Consider the following 27,651-nt stretch of genomic DNA (forward strand, 5'->3'; position numbering starts at 1 on the left):
TTTTGATACAACCTATACGTTTTCTTTCCAAAAGGCATATTAAATGTTAAAATGGTGGTGTTTTGGGGTGCCAAGCACATATTAAATTTATTTAAATTCATTTGAATGAATGAGCTCCGTTAGAGCCAATTAAACTCGTATTTCGAGGTACCACTGTATTTGGCATGTCAACATTTTTATCAATATGAATATCAACATAACATTTTGCAGTCCTTTATCGCATTTTAAAAGAAAAATATAATTACAATATTATTAATATAATACATTTAAATTAGATGTATTTTTTGTATCATAAATATTAAAAATATAAATAAAATATAAAAGAATGAAAATGTGTTTAATATAGTGTTGTCCCGATACTAATATTTTGGTACCTGTACCAAAGTTATTTTGATACTTTTCTAAATAAAGGGGACCACAAAAAATTACATTATTGGCTTTATTTCAACAAAAAATCTTAGGGTACATTGAACATATGTTTCTTATTGCAAGTTTGTCCTTAAATAAAATAGTGAATATACATGACAACTTGTCTTTTATTAGTAAGTAAGCAAACAAAGGCTCCTAATTTAGCTGCTGACATATGCAGTAACATGTTGTGTCATTTTCCATTCTATTATTTTGTCAACATCATTAAGGACAAGTGGTAGAAAATTAAATTATTAATCTACTTGTTCATTTACTGTTAATGACTGCTTACTTTCTCTTTTAACATGTTCTATCTACACTTCTGTTAAAATGTAATAATCACTTATTCTCATACAGGATCATACATTGGTCATATTCAAAGTCCTCATGTGTCCAGGGCCTATTTCCTGAGTTTATAAATATAATATGCTTTTTAAAAAAACGAAAGATGTTGTGACGCCAAAAAATATCCACGTAATCATAGTAGTATCGACTAGATACGCTCATGTACTTGGTATCATTACAATGGATGTTAGGTGTAGATCCACCAATGGTGTTTGTTTACATTTTGACGCCGGTAAGCTACGGTGTGTAGTGAAGCATGTTTAGCTATTCCTCGTCCTGCAGGGAAGATACTTGTAAGAAACATACTTTATTTGTCGCCATGGAGACGAGGATTAGTGATTTAGAAGTAGCTACAACACTGCCGACTGGGGCTGGACTTTAGCCGCTAGCTAGCTAGCCATGTCTTAAAGCACCTCTTCCTGAGGGCGTTTCAGTGTTATAACTTCACCTTTATCTTTAGTTTTTAAGCCAAAATGCGTCCGTTCTCCCTTTTCTGTCTACACACTGTGTCTGCTTGTAAGTACTCCGTGATTGTGCGCTGCCGAACATGCTCCTCTGCTCGTAAACCAGCAATGACACGACGCGGCGGACCTGTACTGTTCAGAGGCGGTATAGTACCGAAAATGATTCATTAGTATTGCGGTACTATACTAATATAGGTATACCGTACAACCATAGTTTAATACTTAAATGTCATTAAAATTTATATTGTTTACTAAAATTGAGGAACTAAAAGAAATAAAATGATATGGAGTGAGCAAGGGCATAATTTGCTGTCAGAATATAAATGATTAATAGCAAGCAGTAAATGTGTTATTATATATGTCTACAAACAGGTACACAAAAACATTAGGTACATCAAAAAAATGTAATACAAAACCTGTATCAAAAAGCTTGTTTTTAAAACGATAATATTGCCCATTTTTGATTGACAAGTAGCTAAATAAGGTTACAAGCACTTCTCAGTATGACGCACTCGAGTCCTACACTTCAACTACACCCAACCGAAGCATGTCGTGAAATGAACACTTCTGTGACAGTGTCAATCAAAACTGAGCATTAAGTTTTAATTGCACTCATGTATCAGATTAGATACATATGTGCCTACTGTTGTGTGAGGTTAAACAGTGGATGCAGTAGTAAGTTGTCTGACCTGTAAATACATCTTGGCCCAGGCCTGGAGCGCATCCCTCCTTGCTGCTATAGAGATGCTGAGGGTGGCTGGAGGTCTGGAGATGCTGCATGGACAGGCAGTCGCTCAGGACGTCCTGCTCCAGGTGAGGGCAGGGGCGGAGCTACCAGGTAAGGACGCACAAAAATACACACATGATCAGTTACGCGGTATCTTATAAAAGCCAGTTACTGTTATTGGCTGTGTGCCGAGTCATTTTTTTAATGGATAGTAAATCAATATTGCTGTACAAGCTGTACACCGACTACTTTAAAGTACGGTATATCCAAAATGTTATTCTATAGTCTTCATGTGTTGCATACACCAGGGGGATCGACTGTTTAACACACTGTAATAAAAACGTTGGTATGAGGCTGCTTTACTTTCTGTTGATCAGTCACAGGCCTGAAGGAAGACGTGCAAATGTGCAGTTAATTTATGATTCTTTAATGTGCGCTCTGGTAGTCCACATTTTTCTCATTATCAACAAGACTCCAGGACGTAAGCAAACAATGACTCCACAGTATACTTGCAGCTAACCAAAGCTATAAACAAATATTGTTTGTAGAGTCTTGTATGCCATAAACACCCACGGTTGCTAGTAAGCTATACAAACACACAATGCAGTGCTGCCTGGGGTGTCCAAATCATTTCACATGACATTTGTGACGCCCCCTATGGGTTGTACTCCAACATATACTTTGGAAGACATTCTAGCATACATGAGATACAGATATCCTCAAAGTTGTAAAGTCTATACTTGACCTATGGACGATTAGTAGATATCTCCTGCCTGTGCTTGCCTGATGGCAGTCAAGTTTTTTAACAAATATTGCAAACATTTTACACACATTTGCTTGTAAGTCCCCAAATGTTTGATACTTAATTTTGAGGTAGCAATGGTAGATTTTGAGCACAGAAAAAATAGTTTGCATTATTTTAAAATATATAAAAGTCCAGCAAAACATTTTTTTTGAGTAAATATAAAAGAAAATTGTGTTCACTAAATGTTTGCTATTATCCATTTTAATGTGCAATAATAACTGATTTCTTGCACCCTTTCGCTCTCTCAAATCAAATCAACTTTATTTATAAAGCACATTTAAAATTTACCACAGGGGTAGCCAAAGTGCTGTACAATGGGCAGGTTAAAAGATAATACGAGAACCGAGCAAACACAACACAACACAAACAGAACACGATAAAAAATAAATAAATAAAATAAAATAAATAAAACATAAAAACATAAAAACAAGTTCACAGCAGGTGTATTATGGGGCGCCATTGCAGGATGGATATCACTCATTGTTAAAAGCCATGGAATAAAAGTATGTTTTTAAGAGAGATTTAAAAACAGGAAGAGAGGAGGCTTGTCTAACACTCAGAGGCAGGTCGTTCCAGAGCTTGGGAGCAGCAGCGGCGTAAGCTCTGTCACCTCTAAGCTTCAGCCTTGTGTCAGGGACCATCAGTAGCAGCTGATCGGCTGATCTTAGGGATCGGGTGGGGCAGTAAGGCTGAAGGAGGTCGGAGAGATATGTTGGCGCGAGGTTGTTTAGACATTTAAAAACAAATAAAATGAGTTTAAAATTGATTCGGTAACGCACAGGGAGCCAGTGAAGGGACGCTAATATTGGGGTGATGTGCTCACGTCTGCGGGTCTGTGTTAGCAGACGAGCAGCAGAGTTCTGCACGAGCTGCAGGCGGGCGAGGGAAGCCTGGCTAATGCCTACATACAGGGCATTGCAGTAAACTAGACGAGTCGAGATAAAGGCGTGGATTAATTTCTCGAGATCATGTCCTGATAGAAGCGGTTTCACTTTCGCTATTTGGCGTAATTGATAAAAGCTTTTTTGAACGACGCTGCTGATTTGTTTTTCGAATTTAAAATCTGAGTCGAACTTTACCCCCAGGTTTGTGACACAGTCGCTGAGATACGGGGTCAGAGTGCCGAGGTCAACGTTGGGGGAGGGAGAGCGACTTGGACCGAACAACATAACTTCTGTTTTGTCTTCATTTACTCTCAATCACGCATTCAAATTTTTTCTCTCCACTCGCTAAGGTTTCTGCTTTATATTTAGTAAAGTTGGCACACACTTGGGCCAAAAAGGCAACCAATTAGAAAACTAGAAAAATGTACGCTCTGAATGGCTTTAGATCGCTTGTTACATTATCATGTAAATTAAAACACAAATATAACTCCATATGAAAGGTGTGTACCAAATTCTGTGGTAACTCGGTTCGACACCTTAATATTATAATTAGGGACGGGCGATATGGCCTAAAATGTATATTTCCATAGCAGTTTTCCTATGATAACAATATAATTATTTTGTATGTAAATTATAATATAACCATTTCAAAATGGTAACATGCGGTAGGTAACATTGCATCATTTCCGGTTGTAATATATTATCAAATCTATCCTTAATCAACTTGGTAATTTATTCAAAGCTGGTTACTTTCTGCTAAACCATGTTTCTATCTACACTTCTGTTAAAGCGTAATAAACACTTATTCTCTGTTTGGATAACTTACATTAGTTTCGGGCGATACTACAAATTTGCGGCTGCTGAGACTTAAAATGTTAAAAATCATTGAATGATTACATTTTTGATAAAAATTATAATCAGAAAAATATAGGACGGAAGTGTAACAATATCAATTAAATATTAAAATTATTTCCTACTATTGGCTGTGATTCAATCGGTTGTTTTGGCCCTATTTCTATTTTTAAAGACTTATTTCCGAAGTTTATAAACACTAAACGACAAAAGAATTGTTAATGATAAAAACAATCGATCTAACCACTGCTGTATTGACCTTATATGGATGCTATATTTTGTATCGTTATTGTCTATACCAGGGGTCCCCAAAATCTGGCACGCGGGAAGTCCCAAGTTTTAAAAAAATTAAATAAAATTTTCTTTTTTTCTTTTTACTTTATAATTTTTTAAAATCTGCTTTTTCTAATCCATTTTCTACTGCTTGTTACTCTCTGTGTCTCCTAGCATATTGTCTAAAAATGCATTTTCCCATCGATAACGTGACATCATTGCGCTCGAAAAAATAAAATACAAATAAAATGTATAATAATAAATTTAAAATTTAAATTAAAAAAAAAAATAAAAATAAATAAATAAATAAAAATTATATATATATATGTATATATATATATATATGTATATATATATGTATATATATATATATACACATGTGTATATATATATATATATATATATATATATATATATATATATATATATATATATATATATATATATATACATATATATATATATATGTATATATATATATATATATATATATATATATATATATATATATATGTATATATATATATATATATATACACACATATATATATATATATACATATATATATATATATATATATATACACATATATATATATATATATATATATATATATATACATATATATATATATATATACACATATATATATATATATATATATACATATATATATATATATATATATACATATATATATATATATATATATATATATATACATATATATATATATATATATATACATATATATATATATATATACATATATATATATATATATATATATATATATATATATATATATATATATATATATATATATATATATATACATATATATATATATATACATATATATATCTATATACATATATATATCTATATATCTATAGATATATAGATATATATATATATATATATAGCCCGGCCCCCGGCCACATTTTTTTAACCGAATGCGGCCCTTGAGTCAAAAAGTTTGGGGACCTCTGGTCTATACCTTTGTTTACATTCAAGAGCTTTACCTTAGTAGTTGGCATATTGTCAAGCTCTGGTGAGCGTTGCTTGCGACGTGACCCCAAGATGCAAACAGTGTGCAGGTAAAATTATATCAAATGCTACAGTGCAGCTGGGAAGTGCACTGGAATCATAGGGAAAGGGACGCAGGAACCAAGTTTAAACAGACCACACGCATACTAAGCAGTCTACAATGATCAAACACTGACAGAGAGAACCAGGTGGACCTAAATAGAACTAATTAACAATGAGGAACAGGTGTGTTGACAGGACAAGAAACAGAATAGAAAGGTGCTTCAAAACACAGTGACCAAACAGGAAATACTGACAAAACAAGAGCACCAGTGCAGGAAGAGATTCTAAACACAGGAAAACAGTGGTCCAAACTGTCATGTGGGATCATGACACATATCTTTCTACAGTGTGTAGTAAGGTTGTACGGTATACCGATATTAGTATAGTACCGCGATACTAATGAATCATATTCGGTACTATACCGCCTCTGAAAAGTACCGGTCCACCATTGATGGATCTTACACCTAATATCCACTGTAATGATACCAAGTACAGTAGCGTATCTAGTAGATACTACTATGATTACGTCGTTACATCATCTTTCGTTTTTAAAAAAATGTATATTATGTTTATAAACTCAGGAAATATGTCCCTGGACACATGAGGACTTTGAATATGACCAATGTATGATCCTGTAACGACTTGGTATCGGATTGATACCCAAATTTGTGGTATCGTCCAAAACTAACTTAAAGTATACAAACAACAGAAGAATAAGTGATTATTACATTTTAACAGAAGTGTAGATAGAACATGTTAAAAGAGAAAGTAAGCAGATATTAACAGTAAATGAACAAGTAGATTAATAATTCATTTTCTACCACTTGTCTTTAATAATATTTACAAAATAATAGAATGAAAAATGATAATATGTTACTGCATATGTCAGCAGACTAAATTAGGAGCCTTCTTTTGCTTACTTACTAATAAAAGACAAGTTGCCTAGTATGTTCACTATTTTATTTAAGGACGAACTTGCAATAAGAAACATATGTTTAAGGTACCCTAAGATTTTTTGTTAAAATAAAGCCAATAATGCAATTTTTTGTGGTCCCCTTTATTTAGAAAAGTACCGAAAAGTATTGAAATAATTTCGGTACCGGTACCAAAATATTGGTATCGGGACAACACTTGTGTGTACATGTTTGGCTAAATGCCTCAGTGCGTTGAGGACGCGGTCATTTGCTTGTTGCTCTCAACTGCTAGAATGTGTCATCAACATGCACAAAGTATTAAAATCTCTATCGTCTGCCAAATTTATATAATTTGTATCATACTGTATATCATCTATATCGCCAACCCTAGTTGTAATGAGTGGTTTGTGGAACACGAGTTGAGCTGTGTGAGAAAGTTCAAGTCCATCTCACTGATGGGGTTTAATGCCAGTACTACCATGTGGAGTATTTGGTAGATAAGCAATGCAAATGCAACCTAACACAAGTGCAGGTTTTGGCAAGAGAAGAGTTCTCTTGAAAAAACAAAACAGGGTTTTTCATTTTGTGTCCTGACATAACTAGAGTATTAATGCAATCTGGCAGAGTTATAGCAGTTACATATGTCAAGGTCAGGTTCAGAGATGTTTTCCATCATCATTCCAAACCTCCCAATCAGTCTCGCTGGCCACGTATGTCAATCTTCCTCTTGTTGCATTCATCGTCGGTTAGTAGAAGTTTGTGGTTTGCCGACTTTCTGACATTCTGATTATTCACCACGGCAATCAGCTTCGTATCCGACTCGCATCTTTTACAACATCGATTTTTTTGTTGGACAGGGATAGGCTCCATCACCGCCCCGCAACCCCGAGAGGGACAAGCGGTAGAGAAAAAAAGTCTGCGGGCTATGGAGCGTTTTCTATTCGGGCTCCAGTACTCTGGAATGCCCTGCCGGTAGCAGTTAGAGATGCTACCTCAGTGGAAGCATTTAAGTCCCATCTTAAAACTAAATTGTATACTCTAGCCTTTAAATAGACCCCCCTCTTAGACCAGTTGATCTGCCGTCTCTTTTCTGCTCTGCGAAGGAGAGGGGGGGGGGGGGGGGCACAAATTAGGTGACCACAGATGAAGCGCTAGCTGTTCAAAGTCGGGACCCGGGGTGGACCACTCATCTGTGCATCAGTTGGGGACGTCTCTGCGCTGCACCGGTCGCCCACATCTGCGGTCCCCTCCAAGGTTTCTCATTGTATCCCATTGGGTTGAGTTTTTCCTTGCCCTGATGTAGGATCTGATGTCGTTGTGGCTTGTGCAGCCCTTTAAGACACTTGTGATTTAGGGCTATACAAATACACTTTGATTGATTGATTGATGACAGAAAATGGATGGATGGATGGAGTTCACCATGATTGGTTGCACCGTGGTCATGTAAATGTGCGCTCTTCTCGGGAATCCTCCCTGGGAAACATTTATCACCTGTAATTGCCGTTCCGTTTTCCCACCCTGGCAGCCACGCTCCAAACGGCGTTTCGCTGTGAGCCCACTCCAAGAGTGGAGTTAATAGCGTTTGTTTGACATTTGTCCATAACATCTGGGCCATGAGGGGATTCCGCATTACGGCTTATTAACAACGCTACATGTGTTTCCCTTTACGGCTCGCAGCGAAAGGAACACATCACGCAGCACATCCAGCCACTATCCAGCACAACAATGAGGCCATTCTCTGCTTATTTACTCCCTTCCAGTCAGGGAGAAGAATGGGCCTTTGACCGTGAACACAATGAATTGTGCTCCAACTTCATCTATTGTAGTGAAAATTAAAGCCAGGCTCTTAAATGAGTGAAACTAAATGGTGATAATGTGCAAAATGAGATGTTTGACTTGTGTGAGGTTACACTGGTGGGCAGAAAGCCAACGCAGTGTACTGGAAGTTACACTTTCCTGAGTAATAGCTTATCAACCCCTAAGTCCAGTCAGGTAATGCATTGATGGTAAAGGTTGTGTTTGTTTCGGACATGCTTAACAAAGTTGCCTTGAGAACTTATACATTTGCAGTTGCACAATTGAACATGTTTGACCTAGACTTTGCGGATGACCTGGCTCTGGTTAGCCATACTCAGCGTGCACTCCAAGAGATGACCAACAATCTCCATGAGCACGGAGAAAAAGTCGGACTACGGAGAAGCCAAGAAAAGACCAAGACCATGGCCGTTGGACAAATACAACACTTTCCACCACTCACTATAGACGAAAATGACAGAGTATGTTAAAGACTTCACCTATCTTGGAAGTAACATCTCAAGTACAGGAGACGTGGAGAAAGACGTCAAACACAGAATCGGCAAAGCTGCAGGAGTGTTCCAACGGCTCAGAAACATCTGGTCGTCCAAAGCCATCACAACGGCCATCAAGCTACGCCTCTACATGTCAGTGGTCATACCAACAGCAACCTACGCCTGTGAGACGTGGATGAAGACAGCCAGTATCACCAACAATCAGAATCAGAATCAGAAATACTTTAATAATCCCAGAGGGGAAATTAAGAAACATCAAAGAAAACAAAGGACATTAAAGGCCCACTGAAATTAAATTTTCTTATTTAAACGGGGATAGCAGGTCCATTCTATGTGTCATACTTGATCATTTCGCGATATTGCCATATTTTTGCTGAAAGGATTTAGAAGAGAACATCGACGATAAAGTTCGCAACTTTAGGTCGCTGATAAAAAAGCCTTGCCTGTACCGGAAGTAGCGTGACGTCACAGGTTGTGGAGCGCCTCACATCTGCACATTGTTTACAATCATTCCCACCAGCAGCGAGAGCGATTCGGACCGAGAAAGCGCCGATTACCCCATTAATTTGAGCGACGATGAAAGATTCGTGGATGAGGAAAGTGAGAGTGAAGGATTAGAGTGCAGTGCAGGACGCCAGGATGTATCTTTTTTCGCTCTGACCGTAACTTAGGTACAAGGGCTCATTGGATTCCACACTTTCTCCTTTTTCTATTGTGGATCACGGATTTGTATTTTAAACCACCTCGGATACTATATCCTCTTGAAAATGAGAGTCGAGAACGCGAAATGGACATTCACAGTGACTTTTATCTCCACGACAATACATCGACGAAGCACTTTAGCTTCGGAGCTAACGTGATAGCATTGTGCTTAACTGCGGATAGAAACAGAAGAAACATGCCCCTGACTGGAAGGATAGACTGAAGATCAACAATACTACTATTACTTCTACTATCAGGAGACACTGAACTAAACCCTGGACCTGTAACCACACGGTTAATGCTGTCCCGCCTGGCGAAGCCTAGCAATGCTGTTGCTAACGACGCCATTGAAGCTAACTTAGCTACAGGACCTCGACAGAGCTATGCTAAAAACATTAGCTCTCCACCTTCGCCAGCCCTCAATCTGCTCATCACCACCCGTGCTCACCTACGTTCCAGCGATCGACGGCGCAACGGAGGACTTCACCACGATCATCGGTGCGGTCGGCGGCCCGGAGACGGAGGAAGTCAACCCAGACACCGGTGAGGACAGCGGTGCGGCGGCGGACGGCGTTGTGTTGCTGTAGCCAGCCGCTAATACACCGATCCCACCTACAGCTTTCTTCTTTGCTGTCTTCATTGTTCATTAAACAAATTGCAAAAGATTCACCAACACAGATGTCCAGAATACTGTGGAATTTTGCGGTGAAAACAGACGACCTACTGTTTCAAAATGTCTGCTACAATCCGTGACGTCACGCGCAAACGTCATCATACCGAGACGTTTTCAGCCGGATATTTCCCGGCAAATTTAAAATTGCACTTTATAAGTTAACCCGGCCGTATTGGCATGTGTTGCAATGTTAAGATTTCATCATTGATATATAAACTATCAGACTGCGTGGTCGGTAGTAGTGGGTTTCAGTAGGCCTTTAAATACATTAAAAGAGCAGAGCTGATGCAACCAGCCACTTCTACACACAGCCACAAAAGTAAAACAACAACAACAACAACAACAAAACATATACACTGTGGTGGCCTCTGCGGTGTTCCACGCCATCGTCTGCTGGGGTGGGGGGAGCATGGCCAGAGACCGGAGCAGACCCAACAAAGCAACCAAGAGAGCCGACTACACCCTTGGCTGCCCACCAACTCTCGGCCAGTGTCCAGTCTGTATGAATGAGCCGAGGTGTCCGATACCTGCTTCAGCCAAGACACTGTGAAGCTTGTCTGTCCCGGCGCTCGGCGCCAGCTCCGCAGCCCTGTCTCTTCATCCGCATCTCCTCCGGTCTCTCCAAACAGACTCTGGTGTGGCAGAGACCCAGCAGCTGGTCTCCATTGCCAAAAGGCTCCCGGGAGGCAGATCCAGAAGTTAACAAAAAAGCACCGCTGAAGTCACGAAAGTGCCACGCCTTGTCGCACAGTCCCAAAGGGTCCCGAACCAAAAGGGTAAAAAAAAACACATGAAAACAAGAGGGAAACATCAGGAATACAAAAGGATGACACAAGAGCACAGAGCTCCTGCCAATAGCAGCCACTACAGCGGCGCCATCTTGGAAAGAAAAAGCTGGATGTCTTCCACCGACGATGCCTCAGATCCATCCTGAAGATCTCCTGGAGAGACCACATCTCCAACGAGGAGGTGATGAGAAGGGCAGGGGTAGCAGCACTGTGACATCGTCTACGAAAGGAGAAGGAGAATGATGGGGCACGTACTCCGACTGCCAAGAGAGAGACCGGCAAGTGTGACAATGGACTGGATGCCAGAAGGTGGAATAAGGAAGCGAGGGAGGCCGAAGAAGACGTGGAGACAGACAGCCAAGGAAGACCTAAGGGAGATGGGTGTCAGCTGGCACGGAGCAAGAAGAGCCGCCAGAGAACGGAGAAAATGGAGGGGACTTGTCGTCCAATGTTCCAATAGGAACGGGAGGAAATAAGTCTAAGTAATTAAGAAAAAGAGTCGGAAGAAGCAGAGCTTATTTACTGATGATTGATTACTTACTTCAGGATTTTTTATTCAATGGTATAAGTATTTTATTACTTTATTGAAGAAATTCCAACTTCCTATTTACATAACAAAAACCTTAAAACATACAAACAATTTTCAAAGAGTTGCTTAAACGGCTAGGTGTCAAAGTCGAGGCCCGAAAAAGCCTGAAAATAATATGTGTCAATAAAGTCCTTTGTATTTTCTGACTAAATGTATTTGTTGTTTTAATTTTGACAGAAAATGACTTAATTTACAGTAATAGGCTGTGAAATACAATGTACATTTTGTGGTAAAATTCTGGCAACTGCAAAAATCTGACTTTTTTTTTACAGTGTACATAAAAATTATATAATAATGAAAAGACCCATAATACATTTTTATATATACATTTTTATATATATATATATATATATATATATATATATATATATATATATATATATATATATATATATATATATATATATATATATATATATATATATAGTACATACCGTACATACCGGTATATAGAAAATAATTTTATAATAAATAACAAAAACATGATTAAAAAATACTGTCTATAAACTAAGCAATAACTTAGCATGACTTATTATATAGTATAGACAAATTGAATTTCATCAGTAAATCTTGTTAGCCTCTGATGTATTGTTCTTACCTTCCTACGCACCTGTTGCTCTTTGGCTGAGTGGATCTTGACGTGTTTGCGGAGGGAGCTGGGATCGGTGTATCGCTTGGTGCAACCAGGGATCTGACACGCGTATGGTTTCTGTAAGAGAGTATTTCACATGAGAAAGCAAGTAAAGGGGGGCAGGCCAGAGGTCACCAATGAAATCAAAGATGGAGGAAATCAGATTAGAGGGAGTATGAAAATAAAGGCAAAAGTTGAAGTCCTACCTTCCAGCTGAGAAAGGTACAGAAGGTGAAGCAAGAGATTGGAAAAGCATGAAAAACAAGAAACAATCAATTATAAAACAGTATCAAAACATTAATACTGCTTTATTATTAATAGAACAATTATCATATAACAAAAAATAACAGTGAAATGCCACAAAAGTTGAACAATTTTAAGGAAAAATGTGCCGCAAAAATCAAACAAAGCCTTCATCATGAGAGACTTCACTCATGATGTCAGCAAATCTGTTTTTTCTTTCTTTTTTGGTGCTTTTTGTGATGCAACTGCAAAGAGGTTCCATTGATGGCAAAGAGGAAAAGTGTGGCAATCTCCATCCATCCATTTTCTACCGCTTGTCCCTTTCAGGGTCTCGGGGAGGCTCGAGCCTATCCCAGCTGCAGTCGGGCGGAAGGCGGGGTACACCCTGGACAAGTCGCCACCTCAACACAGGGCCAACACAGATTCACAACATTCACACTCACATTCACAAACTAGGGACAATTTAAGGAAACATAAATAGTAAGAGGTTTGGATGTTCTGTACAAAAGGAGCAAAGTTAATCAATCATCCATCCATCCATCCATTTTTCTACCGCTTGTCCCTATCAAAGTTTATTTATATAGCCATGAATCACAAGTGTCTTCACAAACTCACAACAACATCCCCTGATCTAAAACCACATTGTTTTATTCACCCTTATATGAAAGAATAAAATGGATTTTAGCAATCCGATACAATGGAAATAGGATGTAAGTGAGAATATAATTGCAAGCAGGATAATAACCAACAAATGTCAGGCTTCTTCAAAGGGCGAGTAGTTTCACTTCACTTCTCTTTTTCCTCTTGTAAATGATGTTAAAATGTGACTTCAAATATTACCTGTACAGTTAATAAAGAGTTGTTGATGTTGTAAAGTAATTGTTTTGAAATTAGAGCTTGAAGTCGTATGAACATTTGTTGTAATTTATGTCAAACATTTTTTTATTGCAGTATTAAATTCGGATGAATGTGAATGTGTTTATTTAATAATGTTGAATCATATCTATCAATTCATTACATTTTTATAGTACTACTCTGAATATGTTCAGTTCAGTTTCAGTGTATTTCGAACATGCATCGCATATTTCCAGTTGTTTTCATTACAGCACGTCCGAAAAGGAGTAGGAAGAAGCAGAGCTTTTTTAATCCTACCCCTTTTCATACCATAGCAATTTTATTCAATTTCCTTGTTCTCTGTAACAGAACAGTGAACAAATAAATAATAAACAAATAGTATACCATTGTAATTAAACAAATATTAAATACATAAATAATCTTTGTCTCAATAAAAAACATTTTTTACGAAAAAAAACTAACAAAAAACAAAAGAAAAAAAGGGTTCAAGATGTTCATCATAATTCTTGTTCTGTGTACTTTGTGAACACTTGTAGTTTGAAAAGTCTCTTAAACTGAATCATATTGGTGCTTTGTTTGATTTATTTGGTTAATCCGTTCCATAATTGAATTCCACATACTGATATACTAAATGTTTTATGTCTTGTACGGGCATACAAATGTTTGAAATTAGATTTTCCTTTAAGATTATATTTCTCCTCTTTTGTTAATGTTTGTCCATCCATCCTTGTATGCTCTCTATATCCAACATTATGTATTATTCTAATTGATCTTTTTTGTAACACAGTTAGTGAATGAAGCGCACATTTGTAGTTGTTTCCCCATATCTCTACACAATAACTCAGATAATGTGCAATATAAATAAACTAAAAATTCATTGCTACATATATTAATTCTACCAACCATAATGTGCCTGTCAGGCTTCTTCAAAGAGAAAATTGTTGAATTTATTTTAGTTTTCTTATAAAATAGGAGTGCAACAATTAGTCGACATTCTCTACAAATGTCGACAATAAAATTTGTCGCCAACAATTATATTTGTCGACAATAGCCGTAGCTGTCACTCATGTTTTAACCGGGTGTAAGTGGGTCCGCGCCGCCACTCGCATGTAAACATGTTAAGTGTGAGAACATTTCCTCTTATTCTTGTTAAAAACATGAACACCTTGCTCACTTTGCAAAGCGGACTTTGTTTTAATGGCAGTACATCTAAGATTTTAGCTTGTCTTTTGCCTTGCTAGCTAGCTAACAAGTGTGAGACAAAGTTGTGTGAAAAATAACTTTATAATTTTAGCCAAAGTCAGCCAGCTAAACTTTGTCTACATCAATTCAAATACTTTTTAAAGCAGCGTCAATTTGCAATGTCGTAAAAAAGGCACAACAACAAACACACACACCAATGCGGCAGTATCATAAGATTAAACATACAACCTATTAAATAGCCAACATTTTAAGAATTATTGAAAAATAGAACTCTACACTTTGACTTTATTAGAGTGCTAAAACTGCCAAGAGTTAATCAATAGTCAATTAATAATTAATAATTAATTAATAATCAGTGTGCAGGTTTTTAAACATCATCACAAAATGCTTTTCTTTTGGAGGAAGTTAGATTTTGTGCTTTGTTGTTTTCTTTGCTGCTATTTTAACCGTTTTTTTTCTTTTTAAAAACATAAACAAGGTTAATTTTTTATTTTTTTTTAGCACTTTGCCTTTCCTTTCTTTCTATTAGAAACATTTTAATAATATTTAAAATTTTTGTAACAGCTGAATGAGCAGCAGAGTGCTGGTATAGATAAATGTTTATGAATTAATTAGTCGTATTTGTTGTCTGTAAGCACATGCCTAAAATAACTTAAGCTATATTTAAAAGTCGATGGAAAAATGAGAGCAATTAAATATGTGTATGCTTTATTATGCGACTCGTTGACAAATTGTTAAGATAGTCGTGACTCATCGACAAAATAGCTAATACAAAATCAATTTTGTCAGGCTGGTGCTAAAGGAATTAGCAGGTAGCTTAGTCTTTATTAATTGTCTGACAGCAATTTTCAAAAGATGAGTAGTTTTACTTTATTTTAGTTGTATTATACAATGGTTGGTCTACTCTCAATACATTATTTTAGATTGTATGGTAGTCAGCTAACATTTTTTGGATTGACTTTAAAGAATTAAAAAAAAAAAAAATTAAAATAAATGCAAAATAAATTAGCATGGGGCTTACGCTTTATTAAGTGTCTGACAGGCATTTTCGAAATGCGAGTAGTTTTACTTTATTTTAGTTTTTTTTAATACAACATATTTTTTAATACAAACTGACATGTTTTGAATTTACTTGGAAAAAAATAGCTGATACAACATATTTGTTGCCAAGCATATGCTAAATGAATTAGCATGGAGTTTAATATTTATTAAGTGACTGACATGCATCTTTAAAGGAGGAGTAGTTTCACTTTATTTTTTAGTTTTAATGTAAAACGGTTGGCCTCCTCTCGTGAAAAAAGTATGGATTGAAAAAAAAGGTACTATAGTAAACTGACAAATTTTGGCAGCAGATGCTTTATTTGAGGGAACCGTTGGCCACTTATTACCTTAGCAGGAATTTATACAAAAAGTGTGGACTGTATATTAGCAAACTGATATATTTAGTGTTTACTTATGAAAAATACAAAATGAATGTTCCCCATTAGATGCTAAAGTCATTAGCATGTTGCACATACTGCATCTTGTTTAGTGTCTGATAGTTGTCTTCAAAGGATGAGTGGTTTTACTGTATTTAAATGGGTTATTTATTTTATATGAAGTTAGCAACAAATGAGCACTGTATATAAAACAAAACACAGTGTAATATTTGATTGGTTTATTTCACAAATGCAATATATCAGAATTTAGTGATTCTCAAACTGTGGTAAGCATCTAGTGCAGGGGTGTCAGTCATTTTAGATCGGGGGCCACATGGAGAAAAATCTACTCCAGAGTGGGCCGGACTGGTAAAATCACGGCACGATAACTTAAAAATAAAGACAACTTCAGATGGTTTTCTTTGTTTAAAAATAGAACAAGCACATTCTGAAATTGTACAAATCATAATGTTGTTGTTTTTTTTTTTTACATATACCTGTTGCGGTTAATATATACTTTATTTGTCATTATTTATATTTTCTGAATAAATTATGTGGTAATGTTCATCAGTCAACTCATTGGTGTTAATTTTCAATCTATCAAGATAAAAAAATTATATCAAAATCAAATTACAGTAGGTTATTTATTAGGGCTGTGAATCTTTGGGTGTCCCACGATTCGATGCAATATCGATTCTTGGGGTCACGATTCGATTCCAAATAGATTTTTTTCCAATTCAACACGATTCTCGATTCAAAAACGATTTTTTTCCCGATTCAAAAGGATTCTCTATTCATTCAATACATAGGATTTCAGCAGGATCTACCCCAGTCTGCTGACATGCAAGCAGAGTAGTAGATTTTTGTAAAAAGCTTTTATAATTGTAAAGGACAATGTTCTATCAACTGATTGCAATAATGTAAATTTGTTTTAACTATTAAATGAACCAAAAATATGACTTATTTTATCTTTGTGAAAATATTGGACACAGTGTGTTGTCAAGCTTATGAGATGCGATGCAAGTGTAAGCCACTGTGACACTATTGTTCATTTTTTAAATTTTTTATAGATGTTTTATGTTAATGTCAATGAGGGATTTTTAATCACTGCTATGTTGAAATTGTAACTAATATTGATACTGTTGTTGATAATATTCATTTTTGTTTCACTACTTTTGGTTTGTTCTGTGTCGTGTTTGTGTCTCCTCTCAATTGCTCTGTTTATTGCAGTTCTGAGTGTTGCTGGGTTGGGTTTGGTTTTGGAATTGGAGTGCATTGTTATGGTATTGCTGTGTATTGTTTTGTTGGATTGATTAATTTAAAAAAAAAAAAAAATAAAATAAAAAAATTTCCCCCCCAAAAATCGATATTTTTAAAAATGAGAATCGATTCTGAATCGCACAACGTGAGAATCGCGATTCGAATTCGAATCGATTTTTTCCCACACCCCTATTATTTATGTAGTTTGATCATTTTCCTCGACTGATTTACTAACATCATGTGGTTTATTTTGTACATATGTAGCATAATCTACAAAGATACAACAAAATGCTATTGCGACATCCAGTGGACACATTTAGAACAGCTGTTTCTTTCATAAAAAAATTTCAGGTTCATTTTTATACTTAGCAAACTCATCCCGCTGGCTGGATAAAACCCGTTCGCGGGCCTGATCCGGCCCTCGGGCCGTACGTTTGACACCTTTGACCTAGTGGTACTTTAACTTTTATGAGCAATTCATTTTATTTGATTCATTATTTAAGTTATTTAATGTTACTGTTTGAACTGTGTGTGATGTTACAGTGGCCAAAACCATTAAATATACTCGTTAAATAAAACCTCTGGCTTGTTTTTAATGACTACTTAGGCCTACTGGCTGCGCTACAGTATTTCAATGTTATGGTGGTTCTTGGGGAAAAAGTTTGATTTCAGTTGATTTCGGTGTTTATTGCAGCATGTCCATCATTTTTGTTTGTTTTTTAGTTTTTTTTGTAATATACTGTATATTGATAATATATTATATTGGAGAATGTCTTTGTTTGTGGTAACTGGAAATTGTTTAGTTTTTAGCTGAGCATTAAATAGTCTAGTTCCAGAATAAAAATACTTGATTTAAGTGTTTATTGCAGCATGTCCATCATTTTTTTTGTTTGTTTTTCTAGTTGTTGTTTTTTACTGTATACTGTATATTGGTAATATATTCCAGTGTTTTTCAACCACTGTGCCCTGAGATACAGTTTGGTGTGCCGTTGGAGATTAATTAATTTCACCTATTTGGGTTAAAAATATTTTATGCAAACCTGTAATTATAATCTAAAGTGCCGTTGTTGAGTGTCGGTGCTGTCTAGAACTCGGCAGAGTAACCGTGTAATACTCTTCCATATCAGTAGGTGGCAGCAGGTAGCTAATTGCTTTGTAAACGTCTATCCATTGGTTAAACCAAAAATAAACAAAAGGCGAGTGCCCCAAAAAAAGGCATTGAAGCTTAGGGATGGCTATGGAAAACGAAACTAAAACTGAACTGGCTACAAAGTAAACAAAAACAGAATGCTGGACGACAGCAAAGACTTACAGCATGTGGAGCAGATGGCGTCCACAAAGTACATCCGTACATGACATGACAATCAACAATGTCCACACAAAGAAGGATAGTGTCCGCACAACTGAAATAGTCTTGATTGCTAAAACAAAGCAGGTGCTCAAAGGAAGACATGAAACTGCTACAGGAAAACACCAACAAAACAGGAAAAGCCACCTAAATAGGAGCGCGAGACACTACACATAGGAAAACAGCAAAAAACTCCAAATAAGTCACGGCGTGATGTGACAGGTCGTGACAGTACACCTACTTTGAGACAAGAGCTATAGTGATGCATGGTTGGTTATGGTTTGAATTCATATCCAACACTTACAACAATGACTTTTTACTGTTAATATCAACTACTGAGTTTACATTTTTAATGTTTTCTGCTGCTGGTGTGCCTCTGCATTTTTTCAAAGAACAAATGTGCCTTGGCTCAAAAAAGGTTGAGAAACACTGATATATTCTATTGGAGAATGTCTCTGCTGGTGGTAACTGGAACATTTTTAGTTTTTAGTTGGGTGTTAAATAGTCTAGTTTCCAAATAAAAATAGTTGTGGTCGGACACAGAAATGTTCGAGCAAGATCTCAACTGATTTTAAATATTTGTTAGAGCAATTACTGTAAGCTATTAGCATGTACATCAGTAAAGCTGCCGCTACATCAAGGAGATTCCATTTTTTTTCCAATTATTCTCATTTGCAAATATGGCATTTAGCTTGCCAGTCAGGTTGTTTTTTTTTTACTCTCAGCATTTTTCCCTGCGCATGAACATCAGATGCCCATTAAAGCGTAAGTCGATACAGGTCTTTATTAGCTCTGCCGCCGTACGTTGACGTCCTCTGTAAATAACCCCTACTTGTTATTCCAAGGCGCTTACAGTGCCACTCATCTCTGGCATGTTTGTTTTGCCGACGTAGGCACGGCGCCTCCAGTCGCAAAAATCGAGCGGGACTCCTGTGCAGAATAAATATCATTAAAGCTTAAAAAATCATTTTCCCCCTAAAGTGTTTTTGGCAGCGCGGTCGTGCAGGCGGCGGGGGCGGATCTTTAGCAGGGTGTTAATGTGAAGTCATAAGCAGCGCCCGCCCAGATTAGCTGTATCATTTGTCCTACTGTGGATAGAGTGGGTGGTGGGAGAAAACACATGACTGACACAATAACACAAGGCCACATTCAATAATGGGAGTGACGGATTGTACACATGTGGCTTTGCAACACGGGGGAGGGACACAGGGGGAACATAGAGCAGAAATATAAATACAATAAAAAGTAATGATCTGGTTTTGCAGATGTAATTGAGGGCCTGACAATTTTGCGCCTCACTAAAAAATAAGAGGTATTAATAATAATATTAATATAGTGTTTCCTGGTAGAAATTAGTCAGCCACAATGGTGCCCACTGGCCACCACCATGAAGTGAAACAGTCTTTTCAATAATTTAAATAATAGTTTTGTGGAGGACAAATGACTTGATTAGAAAATACAATAACATTTTATAATAAGTACACACTAATAAAGTAATAAAGCATTACTAAATACTAATTTCATCATTAATAAAGCACACTTCCGACATAAATACTCTTTAGTATGCAGTTTATAAACACAATTATAGATGTGGGGCGGTATAGCTCGGTTGGTAGAGTGGCCGCGCCAGCAACTTGAGGGTTCCAGGTTCGATCCGCGCTTCCGCCAACCTAGTCACTGCCGTTGTGTCCTTGGGCAAGACACTTTGCCCACCTGCTCCCAGTGCCACCCAAACTGGTTTAAAAAAATGTAACTTAGATATTGGGTTTCACTATGTAAAGCGCTTTGAGTCACTAGAGAAAAGCGCTATATAAATATAATTCACTTCATGTTTAATAATAAGCTCATTCACAAAATATTTAAGGGTTGCATTTGTTTTACTTTACAAATGGTTGACACAGCTATTCTACATTTAGTATTACATTATTTACAAACCGGTAATTTAAGTATTGTATTATTATATATTTATTTGATTTATTTAGAATGTAGATGATTAATAATCTGTACTTTGATACATGCATTTACAGTACACAGTGTTCAGACATGTAATAATGGTTAGAGTGTTAGCTTTATTAGTTATATATACAGTATACATATATATTTATATGCATATATATATATATATATACATATATATATATATATATATATATATATATACATATATATATATATATATATATATGTATATATATATACATATATATATATATATACATATATATATATATATATATATATATATATATATATATATATATATATATATATATATATATATATATATATATATATATATATATATATATATATATATATATATATATATATATATATATATATATATAGTAGAGGCCAAAAGTTTGGACACACCTTCTCATTTAAATGTGTTTTCTTTATTTTCATGACTATTTACATTGTAGATTGTCACTGAAGGCATCAAAACTATGACACCTGTGAAGTGAAAACCATATAATCTAATCTAATCTAAAGTTAAAAAAAATAGTGTGATTAATCTGACTAAATCAATTAATAATTTGGCAACATTAATTACAAGTAATATGCAATAATATAACTATAAATGATATTCTAGAAAATTGTGACACTACCTGTGCTTAGTACGTGTTGAGAGAAGGGGTATGGTTATAAAAGATCTGCTTCTCCTTTTCAAAGACATGTTGAATTGTGTAAATGTAATCATTAAGTCAAATTATTTAAAAAAAAAAATTAGATTAGTAAAATAGAATTTGGATTAATCATGATTCATTACAGGTTATTACTCGCTTACACAATTCAAATGAACTTAAACAAGACCTCAATATTTGGACACAAATGCAATTTTATTGTCAGAATGTCATGCATTTTTAAAAAATATTTTATGTGTGTCATTTATTTGCTCAAAACTTGGTAACAGTTGCATCTAAAAACAGTCAGGGTGTATTTTGTAGTAAAACTTGTCAGTCGGAGTCTCCTTACCGTTAATCACAGTCCGTCTAAATTTGAAATAAATGGCGTGTTTAATCTGCGTACATACATAATTAATGCAGTATTTTTTGGGATTAATCACTTGAGTTAACTCATTTTACACAGCCCAAGTAATCCATCCATCCATCCATTTTCTACCGCTTGTCCATTTTGGGGTCGCGGGGGGTGCTGGAGCCTATCTCAGCTGCATTCGGGCGGAAGGCGGGGTACACCCTGGACAAGTCGCCACCTCATCACAGGGCCAACACAGATAGACAGACAACATTCACACTCACATTCACACACTAGGGCCAATTTAGTGTTGCCAATCAACCTATCCCCAGGTGCATGTCTTTGGAGATGGGAGGAAGCCGGAGTACCCGGAGGGAACCCACGCAGTCACGGGGAGAACATGCAAACTCCACACAGAAAGATCCCGAGCCCTGGATTGAACTCAGGACTACTCAGAACCTTCGTATTGTGAGGCACATGCACTAACCACTGTGACACCGTGCTGCCCAGCCCAAGTAATCATGTGATGTAATTTAACATGTTAGGCAAGTCAGAAAGAAAACCAAAAAAACATGACTATGACCCTACAGTGCACACAGAAAGTATTCAGACCGCGTCACTTTTTCCACATTTTGTTATTTTACAGCCTTATTCCAAAATGGAATAAATTGATTTTAGCCCTCAACATTTTTTACGGACAACATCCCATAATGACAATGTGAAAAGGCAAGTATTGAACTCTTTGGCGTGAATGCCAGGCGTCATGTTTGGAGGAAACCACGCACCGCTCTTCAACAGGACAATACCATCCCTGCAGCGAAGCATGTTTGGATGTTTTTCAGCGGCAGGAACTGGGATACTAGTCAACCCGTGTCTCTGGAGTCGCATGCGGCTCTTTAGCGCCGCCATAGTGGCTCCCTGGCCCTCTTTCAGAGATGTGTGAAAATGGAAAAAGATGAAGAAAAATATGTATTTTTTGTTTTAATATACAAACATGACACAAGCCTTCCTAATTGTTAGAAATCCAACTGTTTATATAAAACATGCTTCACTGATGAGCATATTTGGCAAGCACCGTTTTGTCCTACTAATTTCAGCGATCCTTGAACTCATCATAGTTTGTTTACATGTACAACTTTCTCCGATGCTGCCACAGAAAGACGTGTTTTATGCCACTCCTTCTTTGTCTCATTTTGTCCACCAGACGTTTTATGCTGTGCGTGAATGCACAAAGGTGAGCCTTGTTGATTTTATTGATTTGCTGGAGTGCTTCACAGGCATATTTGGTCAATCCATGACTGCAAGCTAATCGATGCTAACATGCTATTTAGGCTAGCTGTATGTACAAATTGCATCATTATGCCTCGTTTGTAGGTATTTGCATCATTATGCCTCGTTTGTAGGTATATTTGGGCTTATTTAATTTCCTTTACTTATGTTCTCTGTGTATTTAATTTATATTTGCATGTCTCATGACACATTATCTGTATGTAATATTGGCTGCATTTCAGAATGTTGTTTGTGTGCCATGTTGTTCCAGACCACACAGCAAATGTTACCCAGCTTGCAAAGATTGTAATAAATCTATTAGAAGAAGACAGCCTGCCGTTTCCTAAAACTTGGACACACACATCTATACCTTTGGCCATTATGAGCCAGTAATTTCCAGAAGTTATCTCATCCTGTGAGAAGCCTTCATTTTACTATTGATTTCCAATGTTGCAAAATGTGTAGAATAGAAATTAAAATACAACATTTCTGTCAACGAAGATTTGCGTCAGCCTTTGATATTGGCCATTATAGCTAATATAGACACTTACACCATGTGTTGCCTTCATTATAACACTTATATAAGACTTGTAATTTTTTGCAGCTCCAGACAACATTTTGGGTTGCCGACCCCTGGGATAGAGGGAAAGATGATAACCAGCACTTCCTATCCAACCTGATGGAGCTTGAGAGGTGGTGGAAAGAGAAGTGAGCGAAATTGCCAAAGGTTGGTGTGCCAAGATTGTTGCAAAAAGACTTGAGGCTGTAATTGCTGCCAAAGGTGCTTCAACAAAGTATTGGACACAAGCTGTGAATACTTATTTACACGTGTTTTTTTAAATTTATTTAATTTTTAATACATTTGCAAAATGTAAAAAAAAATCCAAAAAAAAATCACAGTCTTTATCAGAATTTTGAGGCCAAAATGAATTTGTTTTATCATGGAATAAGACTTTAAATAACAAAAAGTGATGCACTGTAAATTCTAATAAAATTGTACAGAACTCAGTTGCATAAATAATGAAATACAGCCAAACTTATGTATTTTTTTGATTTATAAATTTTTTGGTCAACTCTCATTAAAAACACAACCTTTTCAAAAAAATATTAATGAAAAGTATAATTATGTACTTTGTACATATAGTTATTATTACTACAGTAACTATTAAAATTCTAGTCAATATATAATTATTTACTACAATTTGAAATAAAAATATTAAGTACATTTTCTTATTAATTTACAGTATGAATAAAGAGGGGAAAAAATTACAAGTTTAAATGTCTTTTAACTCTGCAAATGAACGGCGACAAAGCGAGGCACTGCTGCTCAGGTGACCGTAACGTAGGAGCGAGCAACCGTGGCTTCCCCCCCGCCCCCGCCAATCAGAAGAACAGGCCGAGCTCTGTCTACGCTCGCCACCCCCGATCCAAGTCTGTCAGGACCCCTGAGCCGCAACTGCAGTGAATGGAAGCGATCACTTCACGATCTGTATGGTGTCACTGCACTGCTTGCAGTCTAACACTGTCAAGATGTGGAAATAGTGTAGGCACTGAGGGCAGCCAGGGTTTGAAAGCGGGTTATAAAAACCAAGAAGCTGGGACACAGCAGGAACATTGTAAACATTCATAACCTGTCAACGCTGAAAATGACATTATTTCAACATAACTTGAATTTTTTTAATGAAAATACAAAATATAAGGTAAATATTTGTGTAGGATTTTAAAGAAAATAATATATTGACTGTTATAATATACAAGACCTTGCACAGGCTCAGTGAGGACAAAAAAAGTATTGGTGACTTTTTTCATCTTTAATTAGTAGGACAAATAAGTTGGCAAGATTTAAAGGCCTACTGAAATGAATTTTTTTTATTTAAACGGGGATAGCAGATCCATTCTATGTGTCATACTTGATCATTTCGCGATATTGCCATATTTTTGCTGAAAGGATTTAGTAGAGAACATTGACGATAAAGTTCGCAACTTTTGGTCGCTGATAAAAAAAAGCCTTGCCTGTACCGGAAGTAGCGTGACGTCGCAGGTTGAAAGGCTCCTCACATTTCCCCATTGTTTACACCAGCAGCGAGAGTGATTCGGACAGAGAAAGCGACGATTACCCCATTAATTTGAGCCAGGATGAAAGATTCGCAGATGAGGAACGTGAGAGTGAAGGACTAGAGTGCAGTGCAGGACGCATCTTTTTTCGCTATGACCGTAACTTAGGTACAAGGGCTCATTGGATTCCACACTCTCTCCTTTTTCTATTGTCGATCACGGATTTGTATTTTAAACCACCTTGGATACTATATCCTCTTGAAAATGAGAGTCGAGAACGCGAAATGGACATTCACAGTGACTTTTATCTCCACGACAATACATCGGCGAAGCCCTTTAGCTACGGAGCTAACGTGATAGCATCGGGCTTAACTGCAGATAGAAACAAAAGAAATAAACCCCTGACTGGAAGGATAGACAGAAAATCAACAATACTATTAAACCATGGACCTGTAACTACACGGTTAACGCTTTCCAGCCTGGCGAAGCTTAACAATGCTGTTGCTAACGACGCCATTGAAACTAACTTAGCAACGGGACCTCACAGAGCTATGCTAAAAACATTAGCTATCCACCTACGCCAGCCAGCCCTCATCTGCTCATCAACACCCGTGCTCACCTGCGTTCCAGCGATCGACGGAGCGACGAAGGACTTCACCCGATCATAGATGCGGTCGGCGGCTAGCGTCGGATAGCGCGTCTGCTATCCAAGTCAAAGTCCTCCTGGTTGTGTTGTTGCAGCCAGCCGCTAATACACCGATCCCACCTAAAGCTTTCTTTTTTGCAGTCTTCATTGTTCATTAAACAAATTGCAAAAAATTCACCAACACAGATGTCCAGAATACTGTGGAATTTTGCGATGAAAACAGAGCTTTTTGTATTGGATACAATGTGTCCCAATACTTCCGTTTCAACGATTGACGTCACGCGCATACGTCATCATACATAGACGTTTTCAACCGAAAGTTTAGCGGGGAAATTTAAAATTGCACTTTATAAGTTAACCCGGCCGTATTGGCATGTGTGGCAATGTTAAGATTTCATCATTGATATATAAACTATCAGACTGCATGGTCGGTAGTAGTGGGTTTCAGTAGGCCTTTAATTAATATACTAAACTACTTGTGCATGTGTGAAAGTTGTGAAGTGACAATGCAAAGATGCGTTGCAATCAAAGCTGTTAGTAAATAGAACAAACTTGACCGAGGAACAAAAACAATGTAAATCTATTTCTTTATTTAAAAAGGATGATGAAAAGATATGACTTTGAGCAAGATGATGTTTTTGTTTATTTGTTTGACGGATGGTATGATCTAGAACAGGGGTCCCCAAACTTTTTGACTCGGGGGCCGCATTGGGTTAAAAAAATTTGGCCGGGGGCCGGGCTGTATGTATACATAGACAGTCGTGGTCAAAAGTTTACATACACTTGTGAAGGACATAATTTCATGGCTGTCTTGAGTTTCCAATCATTTCTACAAGTCTTATTTTTTTGTGATAGAGTGATTGGAGCACATACTTGTTGGTCACAAAAAACATTCATGAAGTTTGGTTCTTTTATGAATTTATTATGGGTCTACTGAAAATGTGACCAAATCTGCTGGGTCAAAAGTATACATACAGCAATGTTAATATTTGGTTACATGTCCCTTGGCAAGTTTCACTGCAATAAGGCGCTTTTGGTAGCCATCCACAAGCTTCTGGCAAGCTTCTGGTTGAATTTTTGACCACTCCTCTTGACAAAATTGGTGCAGTTCAGCTAAATTTGTTGGTTTTCTGACATGGACTTGTTTCTTCAGCATTGTAGACACGTTTAAGTCAGGATTTTGGGAAGGCCATTTTAAAACCTTAATTGTAGCCTGATTTAGCCATTCCTTTACCACTTTTGACGTGTGTTTGAGGTCATTGTCCTGTTGGAACACCCAACTGCGCCCCAGACCCAACCTCTGGACTGATGATTTTATGTTGTCCTGAAGAATTTGGAGGTAATCCTCCTTTTTCTTTGTTCCATTTACCCTCCTGCAGGCCATAGTTTGGGGACCCCTGATGTAGAAATATGGCCTTAATGCAAGTTAAATGTGTTCTGAGTTGAATAGCTAATGTTGTATTTGTATTAATAGGGGGCAGATATGAGTTTACGGTCATCCACATCGCTCTTTAAATATTGCTGCGTCACCACAATTTCTTTTTTTAAAACATATTTCCACAATATTTTGGTCCTAAATTAAGCATTTACAACAAAAAATCTTAGTACTACAGTAGTATTGGCCACTAGATGAGACCAAACCAATCAGACCACTGATTGCTTCAGCCTCAGCAGGTACTACTATATTATATTAAAAAAGTGTAAAGGTGACTGAAGGGTGTTATTTTATGTGGGCGCGATAATCATTTAATTAAATATTGTAATGTAACAGTTTTATTTTCCTATATTCAAACACAGTGTTACAGTTTAAACTGTGAGTTACAACATACCTGCTAAATGAAATCTTGTTTTTAATGAATACTTAGGTACTACTTAGGCACTATTACGATACTGTATTTTAATGTTGGTCCTTATGGTGGTA

At 36.7% G+C, this 27,651-nt stretch overlaps 1 protein-coding gene across 8 annotated transcripts in view; it reads right to left on the reverse strand.

Annotated features, from left to right (window-relative positions):
• LOC133644590 (zinc finger protein GLIS1) overlaps nt 1-27,651 on the reverse strand; it is a 256,829-nt gene that overhangs the window by 65,919 nt on the left and 163,259 nt on the right. For 7 of the 8 annotated variants that reach the window (XM_062039214.1, XM_062039209.1, XM_062039212.1 and 4 more), the window contains 2 exons: nt 12,425-12,535; nt 1,907-2,048 (listed from right to left, as the gene is read on the reverse strand). In XM_062039214.1, coding sequence (XP_061895198.1) covers nt 1,907-2,048; nt 12,425-12,535 — 253 coding nt within the window. The remainder of the gene's footprint in view (nt 1-1,906; nt 2,049-12,424; nt 12,536-27,651) is intronic. The other variant, XM_062039213.1, reaches the window with a different exon arrangement.

The sequence above is a fragment of the Entelurus aequoreus genome, linkage group LG27, assembly GCF_033978785.1.
Source record: "Entelurus aequoreus isolate RoL-2023_Sb linkage group LG27, RoL_Eaeq_v1.1, whole genome shotgun sequence".
Lineage (NCBI taxonomy): Eukaryota > Metazoa > Chordata > Actinopteri > Syngnathiformes > Syngnathidae > Entelurus > Entelurus aequoreus.